We start from the raw sequence: 15,050 nt of genomic DNA on the forward strand, positions 1-15,050 counted from the left end.
GACAGTGACAGGGGGGAGATTCAGAATTACCCAAACAGTCAATCCTGGACCCCCCTTATTTTCTGCTGCCACCATGTTCGTCAGTGAACGACTCTATAATTGTAGGTATAGGGGTTCAGACCACTAACAGATCAGCCCCACTATCACACTACAAGCTAACCACAATTGAATCATAAAACAGTTATGTCTCGAATATCAGTCGACTATAAGACAGGTAGGTCTCTTCAGGGCGTACGAGTACTTTGTTGCAGTGGGGCTTAGAGCAATAAGAGAGAGACAATTTAAAAGATATGAAAATATCTTTTACTATAAGTAACACAGAAGTGAAACAAACAATGCATACAAAAATTTACAGAAAAAGATTACAATAGCGAGCTGGGAAGCATGTGGAAAATAAACAGGGATAAAAAGAGAAATACTATCTTGGATTTCGCCTATGCAAAATCCAGGCACAAACTTACGTTCCAACGGACAGCCTATCGGCGATGTGACCACAGGGCAAGAAGCTCCCCTCTCCCATTGCGCACAGACTTTTATGCCCCATTCTGTGGGAGGGTAAGGGGGTTTGGCCCAGCCAATCGCTGGCCAAGGGCTGCACGGTGAGTGCTCCTGAAGGAGGGTTTGGGAGGGCTTGTTTGCCCCTCCCTGCTGCTGGCCAGGCCAGTTTTCCCTAATTTTACAAAAATGGCCCATAACTTTGTCGGCGTAATAAATACGAAAACCCGGGCACTTGTGCTGGGTCCCCCATGAATTTATGGACGATTCTATGGGTGACACCCCACCTCTCTCCCTTCCAGGTGACTAGTAACCCATTTCCCAGTCTGGGAAGACCCCAGAGCTGTCATGTTTGGACTCTCCTGGTTCCTCTGGGTGAGAGGTGCATTTTGAGGGTACCTACATTTTTGGGTCATAATTCCATATAGCCCCAATATGCTTTTTGGGGCTCTCAGAGCACGGTTCACATGTCTCTCCTATGCGCTCCTCCCTCCCAGCTATCTCTGCTTCTGATGTGTAAATTGAGCAGGCTGCAAGGAAGGGCCAACTAGCATGTGTTTAATTTTCATGGTTCCAAGGTGGGCAGGAGACGTATGGGCTGGGGTTTGTTATTAGAAGTTGTCCGAGGTGTGACGTGATCTCAGCAGGGGGTGATCAGAGTCTGTGGTCTCCAAAGGGCTACAGGAACGACCATATGGACGTCCTGTTTCCTGATTAAATGTGGTTAATTTTTCTAAACTGACAGTCATTTTTTTAATAAGATCCGGACGGGGACATGACATCGCGTCACACCTCCCCCTTTTAGATGGCAGCAAGGGCGGGATCAATCGATCCTGCCCGTCGTGGCCACGCCCACCTCCTCTAAGGCGAGTGGTTCACCTCCTTGCCGAGACAACCCATCCGCGTTCGCGTGCAAGGAGCCTTTCCGATGCTGTATGGTGAAATCGTGTTGCTGGAGAGCTAGACTCCAACGCAGCAGTTTGCCATTCTCCCCAGAGACACGATTCAACCAGTGCAAGGGATTGTGATCCGTGATCACTGTGAACTTCCGGCCGTACAGGTACGGCTGGAGTTTCCCCAAGGCCCAAACTATGGCTAGGCACTCTTTTTCGATGGTGGCGTAGGCCACCTCTCGGGGTAGTAACTTCCTGCTCAGGTATAGGACAGGATGCTCCTCCCCGGCCTGATCTACTTGGCTCAGAACGGCACCTAGGCCAAAGTCCGAGGCGTCGGTCTGGACCACGAAACTGCGCTTGAAGTCAGGGGCCTGCAATACAGGGGCACTACTTAGGGCATTTTTCAGAGCCTGGAAGGCCTGCTCACAGTCTGGTGTCCAAGCCACCAACTTCGGCAATTTCTTTTTGGTAAGGTCAGTCAGAGGTTTGGCGAGGGTGCTGTAACCCTGGACAAACTTCCGGTAATAACCTGCCGTGCCCAGAAAAGATTGCACCTGCTTCTTGGTTTGGGGGGTGGGCCAGTGGGTGATGGCTTCTATCTTACCCGTGTCAGGACTCAACTTCCCGCTTCCCGCTTTCCACCCTATGTCCCAGGTACTGGACTTCTGTCATTCCCAGCTGACACTTGCTTGGTTTAACAGTCAGCCCAGCCCTCCGCAGGCTATTCAGCACACATGACAGGTGCACTAGGTGCTCCTTCCAGGTGTTGCTGAATACCGCTATGTCGTCTAAATAGGCAACAGCAAACTCCTCCTGTCCCTCCAGGAGTCCGTTCACCAGCCTCTGAAACGTGGCAGGGGCATTCTTCATCCCAAATGGCATCACAGTGGATTCATACAGGCCAAACGGGGTGATGAAGGCTGAACGTTCCCGAGCCTCCGGCGTCAGGGGAATCTGCCAGTACCCTCGGCTAAGATCCATAATTGTCAGATAGCTGGCGCTGGCCAGTCTATCTAGCAAGTCATCGATCCTGGGCATGGGGTACGCGTCAGAGACTGTGATGGCATTGAGTTTCCTGTAGTCCACACAGAATCGGGTAGTCTTATCTTTCTTAGGGACCAGAACCACCGGTGAGGCCCAGGCACTGCAGGATTTCTGGATAACTCCCAATCCCAGCATCTCCTCAATTTCCCTTTTCATGTCAGTTCTTACCTGGTCCGAGACCCGATAAGACCACTGTCTGATTGGGGGATGGGTGCCTGTGTCCACGTGGTGGGTCTTCCCTGGCTTGCCGGAGAAGGTGCTGGCGTATTCCGCCAGTACCTCCCAGAGCTGGCTGCTCTGAGTAGGTGAAATATCAGGATTGATACTCCACCCAGCCCCGGCCTCCCTAGTGTCCTCAAGCAGGTCCCTTAGAGGGTCCACCTCCTCTCCCTCAGGCATGCTACATACTGCCAGGACATGTGCTGGCCGCTCATGGTGTCTTTTTAGCATGTTTACATGGAAGGTTCTGTGTCCCCTCTCCCTCATGTCAACCACATAGTGGATCCTGTCCTTACACTGAACTATGGGGTAGGGGCCCTCCCATGCAGCCTGAAGTTTGTTTTGTCTCAGGGGAAGAAGCACGTACACCTGGTCCCCCTCCTGGTAGGTCCTTACCCTGGCATGGCGATCGTACCAGTGTTTTTGGGTACGTTGCGCCTGTGCCATGTTCTCTGCCACCTGTTTGACCAGGGACTCCATCTTGGCCCTGAATCGCAGCACATAGTCAACCACGGATTGGTCGAGGCTGACACTTGGGCCTTCCCAGGACTCCCTAATGAGGTCCAGGGGGCCCCTCACACGTCTCCCGTACAGGAGTTCAAAAGGTGAGAAACCCGTGGACTCTTGTGGCACTTCCCTGTAGGCAAAAAGCAGGTGGGGCAGATATCGTTCCCAGTCTCTACCCTGGGACTCCACAAATGTGCGCAGCATTTGCTTCAGGGTCCCGTTGAATCGCTCACACAGGCCATTGGTCTGCGGATGGTATGGACTGGACACAATATGCTCCACCCGCATTTTCCTACAAAGGCCCTGCATAAGGTCAGACATGAACTGTGGGCCTTGGTCGGTCAGCATCTCGGCCGGGAAGCCGACGCGTGCGAATATCCCCAATAGGGCATCCGCAACTTTGTCTGCCCGGGTGGAGGACAATGCCACAGCCTCGGGGTATCGAGTGGCATAATCGACCACTGTCAGTATAAATCGTTTGCCCGTATTACTCGGGATAGCGAGGGGACCAATGATGTCCACCGCCACTCTCCGGAAAGGTTCCTCAATTATGGGCAAAGGATTTAGCGGGGCACGGGATACGTCGCCCGTCTTGCCGACACGCTGACAGGTGTCACAAGACCGACAGTACCGCGCTACGTCTGAGCTTATACCAGGCCAGTAGAAGTTGTACAACAAACGGGACCTGGTCCTTTTAACCCCCAGGTGACCAGCCAAAGGGATCTCATGCGCCACACGCAGCAATTGTCCTCGGTATTGGGTAGGGACAATCATCCGCCTGTGGGCCGGATCACTTCCACCCCCACCTGGGAGTACCGCTTCCTGGTACAACCTACCATTCTCCCAGAAGACCCTGTGCGTAGCCCCCTCCGCAGGGTGGCTCTCAGCGGCACTTCTGAGTTGTACCAGGCTGGGGTCGCTCCGCAACGCCTGTTCAAAAACGGTTCCCCAGGAGTCAGACAACTGTCCCGTGGCAAACGCGGACAGAGGTCTGGGGCCTGCAGCTGCGAGGTCCGTGGGGTCAGAACAGGCTGGAGCAATGGCTCCTACCTGCTCCGACCCAGACGGCCGGACAGCTGTCGCTTTCGATGCGCTGCGGGTGACCACCAGAACAGACCCATCATTACACACGACATTTGCATTAGTTTCACCAACATTACCCACAGATACATTGCAAGTATTACCACATTCAGTGTCCTGGTTCCCTGAATCAATACATACTTTCCCGATTACCTGTGAGCCCTCTGCTGCAAATGTCTCCGAATCTCCCTCCTCCAGAGATTCCCTCCCACACAAGTCAGCCTCTTCCACCCGTACATTCCCCCAGGATACCTCACCCTCACTCACATCTCGGGTAGGTACCCTGGAATGTCCCGGAAGTCCAGAGGAGTCCTGCGTGGTACTAGGCAGCACATAGCATGCCTGCATCCTGCCCAGATCAGTTCCGAGCAGGACATTCGTGGGTATGTCAGCCATGACACCCACCTCCCTCATTCCACTCCCGATACCCCAGTCCAGATAAACACGAGCCAGGGGTACCTTGGGGAGCGGCCCTCCAACGCCAGTGAGCGAGAGGGTTCTTCCTGGAATGAGGTCCTTTTCGTCCACCATCTCTGGACGGACTAAAGTTACCTGGGCTCCCGAGTCCAACAGTCCAGTGGTGCATCGGTTACCCACGGTAACGACTTGCATATTGTCCGCTGGGCGCTGGATCTCCTTCCCGACGAGGAAAACTCCGGGCGGCTTGCGGACAGATGTGCTGGTTGGGTTGCTGGTGGGCCTGCCAGTTGATGATTGTGGACTTCCCTTCTGCTCTGGGCACTCGCGGCTGAGGTGACCCGGCTTGTGGCACCGGTAGCAGGTCCGGATCTCCGCTGAGGCTGGCTTGGCTCCGTCAGGTCGCTGAGCAGGCCTCTGGAAGGGTCGCTGGAAGGGCCGTGAGGAGGAAACAGGGGAAGGGTTTCCTCCCAAATGTGACAAAGCGTCCTTGGAGGCCCGAGTGCTGGGCATAGCGAGGAATTCATCAGCTAACTCGGCTGCCTCCCGCGCACTCTTTGGCTTGTGCTCACAGACATACTTTTGCACATCAGGGGGGCAATTGGCGACAAACTGTTCCCGGACCATCAGATCAGCCAGGGACTGCTTGGTGTCCTGGGTGAGGGGATCAGACCACTGTTTGAAGATGGTCTGCAATTTGCCAAGATAGTCCATAAATGTATCCTCGGGCCCTCTCCTCAGGGACCGGAATTTCAAACGGTAAGTCTCTGGTGTAAGCATGTACTTGGCTAGAATAGCATTTTTGATGGCCTTGTAACTGGCCCGCTCTGCAAAGGGTAGTCCAACAAGGGCCTCTATGGCTTTTCCCTTCAGCGCAGACATAAGGTGTCCCGCCCACTGTGGCTCTGGCACTTGGTACTAATGGCATGAGGTCTCAAAAGCATGCAGGAAGATGTCAATGTCACAGTTCTCTGACTCCATCACAGGCAGTTTTGGCTTGACCACCAGGGATGGTCCTGTGGAAGCAGCAGCCCGGTCCGGCCTTTGAAGCTGTAATTGGGCCATTGCCAGTTCATGACGTTGACGCGCCTCCAGCAGCCGAAAATACAAGTCCGGGTTAGTGTGGAGTAGCTGGTCCATAACACTTAGGGATGGCATAGAAACAGAGCTATGCTCAGCTGGAGAACTGCAAGGCTCAGCAGGATGTCCGTTTCCCAGTTCGTCAGCCTCAGCCTGGGAGGGGTTATTCAACTCCGTGGCATCTGAGTTTCCTCCATCCAATAACTCCTGGGCCTTCAGCATACCTCGAGTTTGAGGGCCCTGTGGTGCACTCATTGTTGCCAAATAAAAGAAAGGAAAGAAAAACAAAGAGAGGGGTTGGGGTACACTTCCAGCTGCTATGTATGTATAAACAAAAAAATGCACTGTGTCTCTTTCTTAAAAAACGGTTAGGTTTTTTCAGTGTGAGGCTAATCGCTTAACCCTCACACTGACACTCCAAGCAAGCTGCAATCCCACTGCTGCCACCAATTCTGTCACGACCACCCCCGTTTAAATCAGACTTCCGACCACCAGGACGCCCCAGCGTGGAGAAAAGCCCAACCGCGGGTGGACAGTGACAGGGGGGAGATTCAGAATTACCCAAACAGTCAATCCTGGACCCCCCTTATTTTCTGCTGCCACCACGTTCGTCAGTGAACGACTCTATAATTGTAGGTATAGGGGTTCAGACCACTAACAGATCAGCCCCACTATCACACTACAAGCTAACCACAATTGAATCATAAAACAGTTATGTCTCGAATATCAGTCGACTATAAGACAGGTAGGTCTCTTCAGGGCGTACGAGTACTTTGTTGCAGTGGGGCTTAGAGCAATAAGAGAGAGACAATTTAAAAGATATGAAAATATCTTTTACTATAAGTAACACAGAAGTGAAACAAACAATGCATACAAAAATTTACAGAAAAAGATTACAATAGCGAGCTGGGAAGCATGTGGAAAATAAACAGGGATAAAAAGAGAAATGCTATCTTGGATTTCGCCTATGCAAAATCCAGGCACAAACTTACGTTCCAACGGACAGCCTATCGGCGATGTGACCACAGGGCAAGAAGCTCCCCTCTCCCATTGCGCACAGACTTTTATGCCCCATTCTGTGGGAGGGTAAGGGGGTTTGGCCCAGCCAATCGCTGGCCAAGGGCTGCACGGTGAGTGCTCCTGAAGGAGGGTTTGGGAGGGCTTGTTTGCCCCTCCCTGCTGCTGGCCAGGCCAGTTTTCCCTAATTTTACAAAAATGGCCCATAACTTTGTCGGCGTAATAAATATGAAAACCCGGGCACTTGTGCTGGGTCCCCCATGAATTTATGGACGATTCTATGGGCGACACCCCACCTCTCTCCCTTCCAGGTGACTAGTAACCCATTTTCCAGTCTGGGAAGACCCCAGAGCTGTCATGTTTGGACTCTCCTGGTTCCTCTGGGTGAGAGGTGCATTTTGAGGGTACCTACATTTTTGGGTCATAATTCCATATAGCCCCAATATGCTGTTTGGGGCTCTCAGAGCACGGTTCACATGTCTCTCCTATGCGCTCCTCCCTCCCAGCTATCTCTGCTTCTGATGTGTAAATTGAGCAGGCTGCAAGGAAGGGCCAACTAGCATGTGTTTAATTTTCATGGTTCCAAGGTGGGCAGGAGACGTATGGGCTGGGGTTTGTTATTAGAAGTTGTCCGAGGTGTGACGTGATCTCAGCAGGGGGTGATCAGAGTCTGTGGTCTCCAAAGGGCTACAGGAACGACCATATGGACGTCCTGTTTCCTGATTAAATGTGGTTAATTTTTCTAAACTGACAGTCATTTTTTTAATAAGATCCGGACGGGGACATGACATCGCGTCACACTGCTCCCTAGGGCATTTTTCCCTAATCTGCCCCTCTAGCCTCTCCAACCACAGTGACATAGACCTTGCAACAACAGTGGCAGCTATACTAGGTCTGAAAGCAGCCGCGGAAGACTCCCACGCATTCTTAAGGGAAGAGTCAATTCTTTTATCTAAGGGGTCTTTTAAGAATCCCATGTCCTCAAAAGGGCAGTGAGGATTTTTTGTTAGAAATTTTGGAAATGGCTACATCCAGCTTAGGGGCCTTGTCCCAAGATGTAGACGCTTCTTCCTCGAATGAAGCGTTTTTTTCCATTCCTTTTCTATCACCGCTGAAATAGACCTATGGACAGGGAAACACCTACGCTTCCTTTCCCTAAGTCCCTCAAACACAACATCCTCTACCGACCTATCCTCTCTGGTATCCTCCAACTCCAAGGTAGATCGGATAACTTTCAACAATTTGTCCGTATCTTCCGCTGGAAATAGGAATTTTCCTTCTTTTATATTATCCTCAGAAGAAAGGGAATCATCAGAGTCCTCATTCCCGGAGAAAGAATCGCTATCCTCTGATTCCACGTCGGAATCCTGCCTCACTGCTCTTCTCCTCTTCCTACTTCTCAGGGAATTTTTAACTTCAGACATGATCGTCTTAAGGTCTTTCAAAAGACTTGGCGTCTCCTCAGTCACAGTCTTCTCAATGCACTGCTGACAGAGCTTTTTAGTGTAAGAAGAAGACAACTGGCACTTGCATATAGGACATTCTTTGTTCTTTTTCTTTGCCGCCACCTTCTTAGGCACAGTCTAAGAAAAAAGGAACATACCCAACACTGAGGAACAGTCCAGACCTCTCTAACAACTGAGAATAGGACTCACAATACCGGTGGCAGGATCTCCACAGCCGCACTTTCAGACCTCCTCTCTTCGTCCATAGTGAGGGCAACAACCTGCACTGATACAACAATGCCTAAGTTACATACTGCCACCAAGTGTTCCTCTCACCTGAGAGATCACAGCTCCTGCAAACCCACCACGCCAAAATAGCACTGGAACCCCTCTGGTCCACTTTCTGGCCTCTGAATATCGGATATCGGCGTCCAGAACAACCCAGCTCATTATACCTGCCTGGAGCCGGTTTAAAATTGCCGGGATGCCGAACTTCCGGTCACCTGACCGGAAGCACACGGCCGTGGAACGCATGGCACTTCCGGTCCTAGACGCCGCGTCTACATCAGGCGGCGTCCCGGCGAGTCTGCATAACCACTAAGGCCTTCTGGCCCCCTTCCAGCCGCCGGTGCTGTCCTCCTCGCCTGAGGGACCAGCACCTTCTGCCCTGTGCCTCCGGAACTTCATCCCCGCGCCTGCAGGGAAACAATCGGGCAGGTACCGTATGCCGCCCCAACCCTCCGGCTTCTACCGGGACTTCCAGGTCAGGACGACAATGCAGGCTCCCGTACCAGGACAGGAAACCTCACTGAGGTGGGAGAGCGGCTCCACCTTTTTATGCTGCAGGTTTCCTGTCCTGGGGCGGAGCCATCTCTCTAAGGTGCTGTCGTGGGGGAGGAGAAAAGTCAGTTTTTCTAAAATCTAAAACTTTTGTTTTTGTGTGGTATGACTCAGTCACTGTAGTAAACCACACTGACTGGTGACCACTATATCCCAAGCTTTCCACTACAGTAATATCAGATACCAAATTACCATTTGTGAATACTAAATCTAAAATGTCCTCCTTCCGGGTTGGCTCCTCAACTACTTGCTGTCAAGATAATCCCAGTAGGGAATTTAGAACAGCTGTACTCCTGGCAGAACTAGCTATTTTGGTTTTCCAGTTTACATCAGGAAGATTAAAGTCTCCCATAATAACTTCCCCTTACTGCAAGCATTTTTAGACAAGACAGAGCTAGTCATTTCTTAACCTATGTGCTACTGGCATCTTCTGGCAGGCAGTCGGACTGCTGGATTATCACTCTTTTGCCCCCTTAGTTTAAATGTTCATTCGCAAATACTTTGAAATGTTTACTGAGGACATTCGTTCCCTTGAGAGAAAGATGCAAACCATCTTTCTTGTACAGTTCTTTTCCCATTCCGAGAGCCAACATGAGACACAAAGCCAAACCCTTGGTTCAGACACCATTCACCAAGCCATACATTGAATTCCTTAAGGGTCTATTTACACGACCGCAAAACGGGTCTGCAATTTTGCGGAACGGGTGCAGACCCATTTCATTTTCAAATGGGGCCAAAATGTGCTGTCCGCATTTGCGGATCCGCACTTCTGCCTAAAAATAGAACATGTCCTATTCTTGTCCGCAATTGCAGACAAGATTAGGCATTTTCTATTATAGTGCCGGCAATGTGCGGTCCGCAAATTGCGGAATGTATATTGCCAGTGTGAGTGTTTTGCGGATCTGCAAAACACTAAGGACATGTGAATGGACCCTAATGCGCATCTGCCTGTCATGCTGAAGGTTATGCACAGGCAAAACTGCAGAGAATGAAATAGTCGATGCAACTATGTGTGAAAAGCTTTCTTCACCTTTGAAACCTCATTGCAAGCCAGATCATTTGTCCCAAGATGGACAATAACACCCACCTCCCTTTCCTGCTTTGCTTGCCTAACAATATTAAGGATACGCCGTCTGTCCCTGCTAGCGGGGAATCGCCCACCAACAGCTGCTTACTATCAGTCCTCACCTTATCCTTTTTGTCTTTGGCTGCAGTCTTGCATACTTTAGGCATAGCAGATGATTGTTCCTCACCCAATACATTTCTATAAAAATCGTACAGCTCTGGGCTGATGTGTATAGATGCAACACATTCTAACATCCCTCCCAAAAACTATGAACACAACGTTGTAGAAGTTATGAATTTATTATTTACACACTTTGTAAAGTACACAAATACAGTAGTGATACAAATTGTTTGCTCTGCAATAAGTATCAATGTACAGGATTTCTTACGATCCCAGGAAAACATTCGGTCATTATGGCAAGTGAGGGAATGAGCGCTCCCCTCGGTTGGAATATACTACGCTCCCAAACAGTATGTAAAGACCTTGTGTACAGTGGTTAGAAAAGTCGGTTAGTCGACGGGACATTCACAGATATTTACAGAGGAAAGAAAAAAAAAAAAGCACGTGGTGAAGAATTGTACAGAGCACATGGGACATGCGGAAATAGTACATGTTAAAACTAGCTTACACAGACGACTCCTTCCAGGACGACTCTTCACGCTTTAGAAATACTCGGTAATGAACATCCTCACGACAAGAACACAAAAGCCTTACCTATGGTAAATAGCCACCTAAAAGACTGCATCCTGTACCATAAAAAGTAACGTGAAGCCTACTGAATGAAGAGGAAATTTAACCTTTTAAAAAAACAGCTGAAGACCACATCAAACATTGGAAACCCCCACCCTACTCCCCCTCCCCCCATATAGCCCCCCTCCCAACCCCTCACAAAATTTAGACATTTGTCAATATTGCACAGCCCAAGGATGGGTGGTCAGTCCTACGAAATTGCCCCCTCTAACAAGGGCCTGTGCTGCCTACTAAATGAAGGACAAAGATCAAAAATATCAAAAAGTCACCTCTACGTACACTTACTGGCTTTCACCTTTGACTTGCTACAATGACAACTGGAGGCTGAAAACCGTAAGATCTAAACTCTCTAGTGCCGCACCCCCGTACAGCGATGCTAGGAAATGGAACATGTGTGTGTGCAGTGTTTTTATTTTTCTTCTTTTTCTCCATTTTTTTTGTATGAAGTCAAAGGCATCAGAGTGATATGTCCTAAAATTAACAGGGGAAGGGGAAAGGGGGTAGAGGAAAAAGGGGGAGAAAACCCCAAAGAAAAAACGAACCCTCACAGAGAACTGGAAGGGACTTCACAGAAAAAAGGTTTCCAAAATACAAGTGATCGCCAATGCTTAGAGAACTGTATGTCTACAAAATCCCCTTTTATCTAGGTATGCATAGGAATGCTTTATTGAAACCCCCCACAATAAAAACTGAACAAAATGCACAAAACTAAAATCAAACAAAAAGCATTAAATAAAGTTTATTTAAAAGAAGAAAAAAAATAAAATAAAATTGTACACGAAGCCCCCTAGGTTACTAGTATGTCTTCTTACCGGTAAAATCATGGCCAGCGAACTTCCACTCTTGCTCAGGCTACACATCCCTGTCATTTGTAGAAGCAAGACAGACAGACAAATCTGGCACATTTATTCATGGAGAGCAGGTGTTAACAAAAACAGGTACAAAAACCATGTAGAGAAGAATAAAAAGGGCCCCTGAAAAAAGAACAAACCTAAAATAAAATGGCATTTCTGTATTTGGCGCTTAAAAGTCTACATCTGCACCGGTGCTCAGACGTCCCAAAGGGCATCACATCGTTTTTTCCAAAGTTCCGCTAGCTGTTTTTTTGTTCACATCGCCATCTTTGTAAAAAGCATGTAAAGCTCCATTTGGATTTGGTTGCTTTTAATTCTGGGTTTTGTTGCTGTGGTTGTGCCTTTTTATCATATTTCTTTTTTTATTTTTTTCATTTTTATTATTTTTTTTTGCTAGTGAAACCATTGACAGATTAGCCATGCACTTAACCACCCTTCCACAGGGGAATTTGTTCATCGGTGTACAGTTGAAGGGAAACCACTGGATGCCACCCGGCTGGGAATCTGCAAGCGAAAGAGAAGGTCACAACCATCTTCCAATGTAGTACAACATACCAGGTTAGGTCAATATACTGCAGAGAACATTAGTATGTATGGAAGGTCTCAAGCAGAAGACAGTGTCTATTTAGCGGTCTGCAAAATGCGGATCCTGTCTGCGTGCATGCCACATTTTCTTGCGGACCCATTTAATTCAATGGGTTAGCGTTCCACACTTTGCAGACAAGTATAGGACATGTTCTATGCATTGTTGACACGGTCGCATGCATGAGGCCCAAAACTAGCAATCTAGGAACAAAAGGAGAGGACACTAATTATGAAGGGCTTATGACAAGATACTAGAAGGCTTAGGCTTCTTAGGCAACATTTTATGTAATACATTTCAATGGTGTCGCAATGCGAAATGCTGCAGCTGTGACAGTTGCGAATATACCCAATTTGGATTTTCAGTGACTGTTGCACTGCATGTCGCATTGTGACACCACTGAAATACGTTATATGAAATGTCACCATGTAGCCACACCCTTAAAATCGGTAATCTCATCTCAGACATCTATGGCATATCCACAGGTTAGGACATGTACGTTTAATAGGTGTGGGTCCAGAGGTGGGACCTGCCTCCATCTCTAGAATGGGTCTCCCAAAACCACATTCATGCTGCATGAGGTATCTGGGTTTCCAAAAACAGCAGAACTCATGTCCTACATCACTTGTGTAACCTCTATAGAAGTGAACGGGAGATACGGAAAAAACAGCAGAGCATCATGAGCTTTGCCACCTCGTGCAGCCTGGATACGGCGGCATTGGAAGTGGGTTTGAGGCCCATTCCAGAGATAGATGTAGGGTTGTTGCGGGTATCGAAATTTCAATACCCAATCAATACTTTTGTCCCGGTATCAATACGATACTGGGATTTCCATATTTTTTCGATACTGGGATGTGATTCTACGCAGTCTAGTATCTCTGAACATGAGAGTACTGCTCTCACCGCGCTCATGTTCCCTCAGCAGCACTGGGGAGAAGGAAGCAGTCTCTCCCTCCCCCTGTGCTGCCGCTGCCACCAATGAATGGTGAGAAGGGCAGGCGCAGTGCGCCACCAATGATAGGACTTTTCCTACACAGAGCGGCGCCCAGAGATGTCCCAGCACTTACTATTATTCCTGGGCGCCGCTTTGTTCGCCTGCTGTGCCCCATTACTGTGTCTGGCTTCATATGCCAATTACTATCGGAGCAATGGGGAGGAGACATCAGCTTCTCTAGTGGGCATTCCTTCTCCCTGCGCTGCGATTGGACTGCGCTACAGCCAGGGAGAAGTAACGCCCACTAGAGAAGCTGATGTCTCCTTCCCATTTCTCCAATAGTAATTAGCATATGGAGCAGGAGAGGAGACAGTAAGGGGGCACTGCGGGCGAACGGAGAGGCGCCCAGGAAGAATATAAGTGCAGGGACATCTCTGGGCGCCGCTCTGTGTAGCCCAATACTTAAAGACTACTTTATATGGGTCCAAACTAACACATAATACAGGGGGCAGGTGCCGGCAGAAGAATCGAACTGCCAGCCCCTGCCCCTGACAGGGAGCTGCGATCAGCGGCAGTTAACCCCTCAGGTGCGGCACCTGAGGGGTTAACTGCAGCTGATCTGCCAGTACCTGCCTCCTGTATTAAGGGGTAATTATCATTGGTGGCGCAGTGCACCTCCCCCTCAACCCCCCGCCCCATTAAAATCATTGGTGGCACAGTGCCCCCCCCCAGTATTAAAATCATTGGTGGCAGTGGCCACAGGGTCCCCTCCCCTCCCTCTCTTTGGTGGTGCAGTGGCAGCTTCTGATCGAGCCCCAGCAGTGCAATCCTGGGGCTACGATTGGTTACCATGGCAGCCAGGACGCTACTGAATCCCTGGCTGCCATGGCAACACAGAGCAGCAGGGACAGTGTGAAGTCCTCTATTCACCCTGATAGAGCTCCATTAGGGTGAATAGGACAAGGGATGAAAAAAAATCCCAGGTTCTAGCCCCTAAGGGGGGAAATGGTTATTAAATAAAAAGTGTAAAAAAAAAAAAAAGTTTTAAATGAATTACCCCCTTTCCCAATTTCACATATAAAATGTATAAACAATAAACATATCGCCACGTCAGAAAAGTCCAAACTATTAAAATATGTAAAAAAAAGAATCTATGCGGTGAACAGAAAAAATAAAAACTGCGCGATTCGCCATTTTTAAAAATGCGGAATGCACGTGGCTTTTTTGGTTTATTTTTTCGCGTGGTATCGAATGATAATCGCAATACATTTTTATGGTATCGAAACCGAATTTAAAATTTAGTATCGCAACAACTCTAGATAGATGCAGGGTTTCCCCCCCCCGTTTCCTGGGTCACAGAAATCCAAGTGGCATTTTGGGGAAGACCAAAATCCCAATTGAGAACACGCATGGTGCCAGTCTGAGCAACATAGTGAAGAGATAAATTTTAAGGAAAGCTCTAGGAAGAGCTGATACACCGCCGTATGCCTAGTGCGCGGTCTGAGGAGGGAGTTCAAAGAACTACAAGTACTGCAGCCTCCCTGCACTCTGTATAACAGCGCCTTGTCTTTCCTGGAATTTAACCTTAAAATTACTAAAGTATGGGAGATCACAGACTGGCATCGACATCTAGAGGAGGCATTACTAACCCACTGCAAAGGGTCTTTCCTAAAGAATGCATAAGTCACCAGCATTAAAGGCACACTAAACACCAAAAAACATGTGGCCTAATTTGGCACTTAAAAGGAAATGTGTAACAATTTTTTTTATCTGCCAGTTAAAACCAGATAGTGACCCATAGCCTTTTTTTGTAATCGTTTTTT

The 15,050-nt window shown here is 48.8% G+C and overlaps 1 protein-coding gene across 2 annotated transcripts in view; it reads right to left on the reverse strand.

Moving 5' to 3' along the window:
* Positions 1-10,389: 10,389 nt before the first annotated feature.
* Positions 10,390-15,050, reverse strand: part of CSNK1D (casein kinase 1 delta) — a 44,592-nt gene continuing 39,931 nt past the window's right edge. For both annotated transcript variants that reach the window (XM_044297069.1, XM_044297070.1), the window contains one exon: positions 10,390-12,214. In XM_044297069.1, the coding sequence (XP_044153004.1) occupies positions 12,164-12,214 (51 nt within the window). In that variant the 3' untranslated portion in view covers positions 10,390-12,163. The remainder of the gene's footprint in view (positions 12,215-15,050) is intronic.

This window comes from Bufo gargarizans, chromosome 6, assembly GCF_014858855.1.
Source record: "Bufo gargarizans isolate SCDJY-AF-19 chromosome 6, ASM1485885v1, whole genome shotgun sequence".
NCBI lineage: Eukaryota > Metazoa > Chordata > Amphibia > Anura > Bufonidae > Bufo > Bufo gargarizans.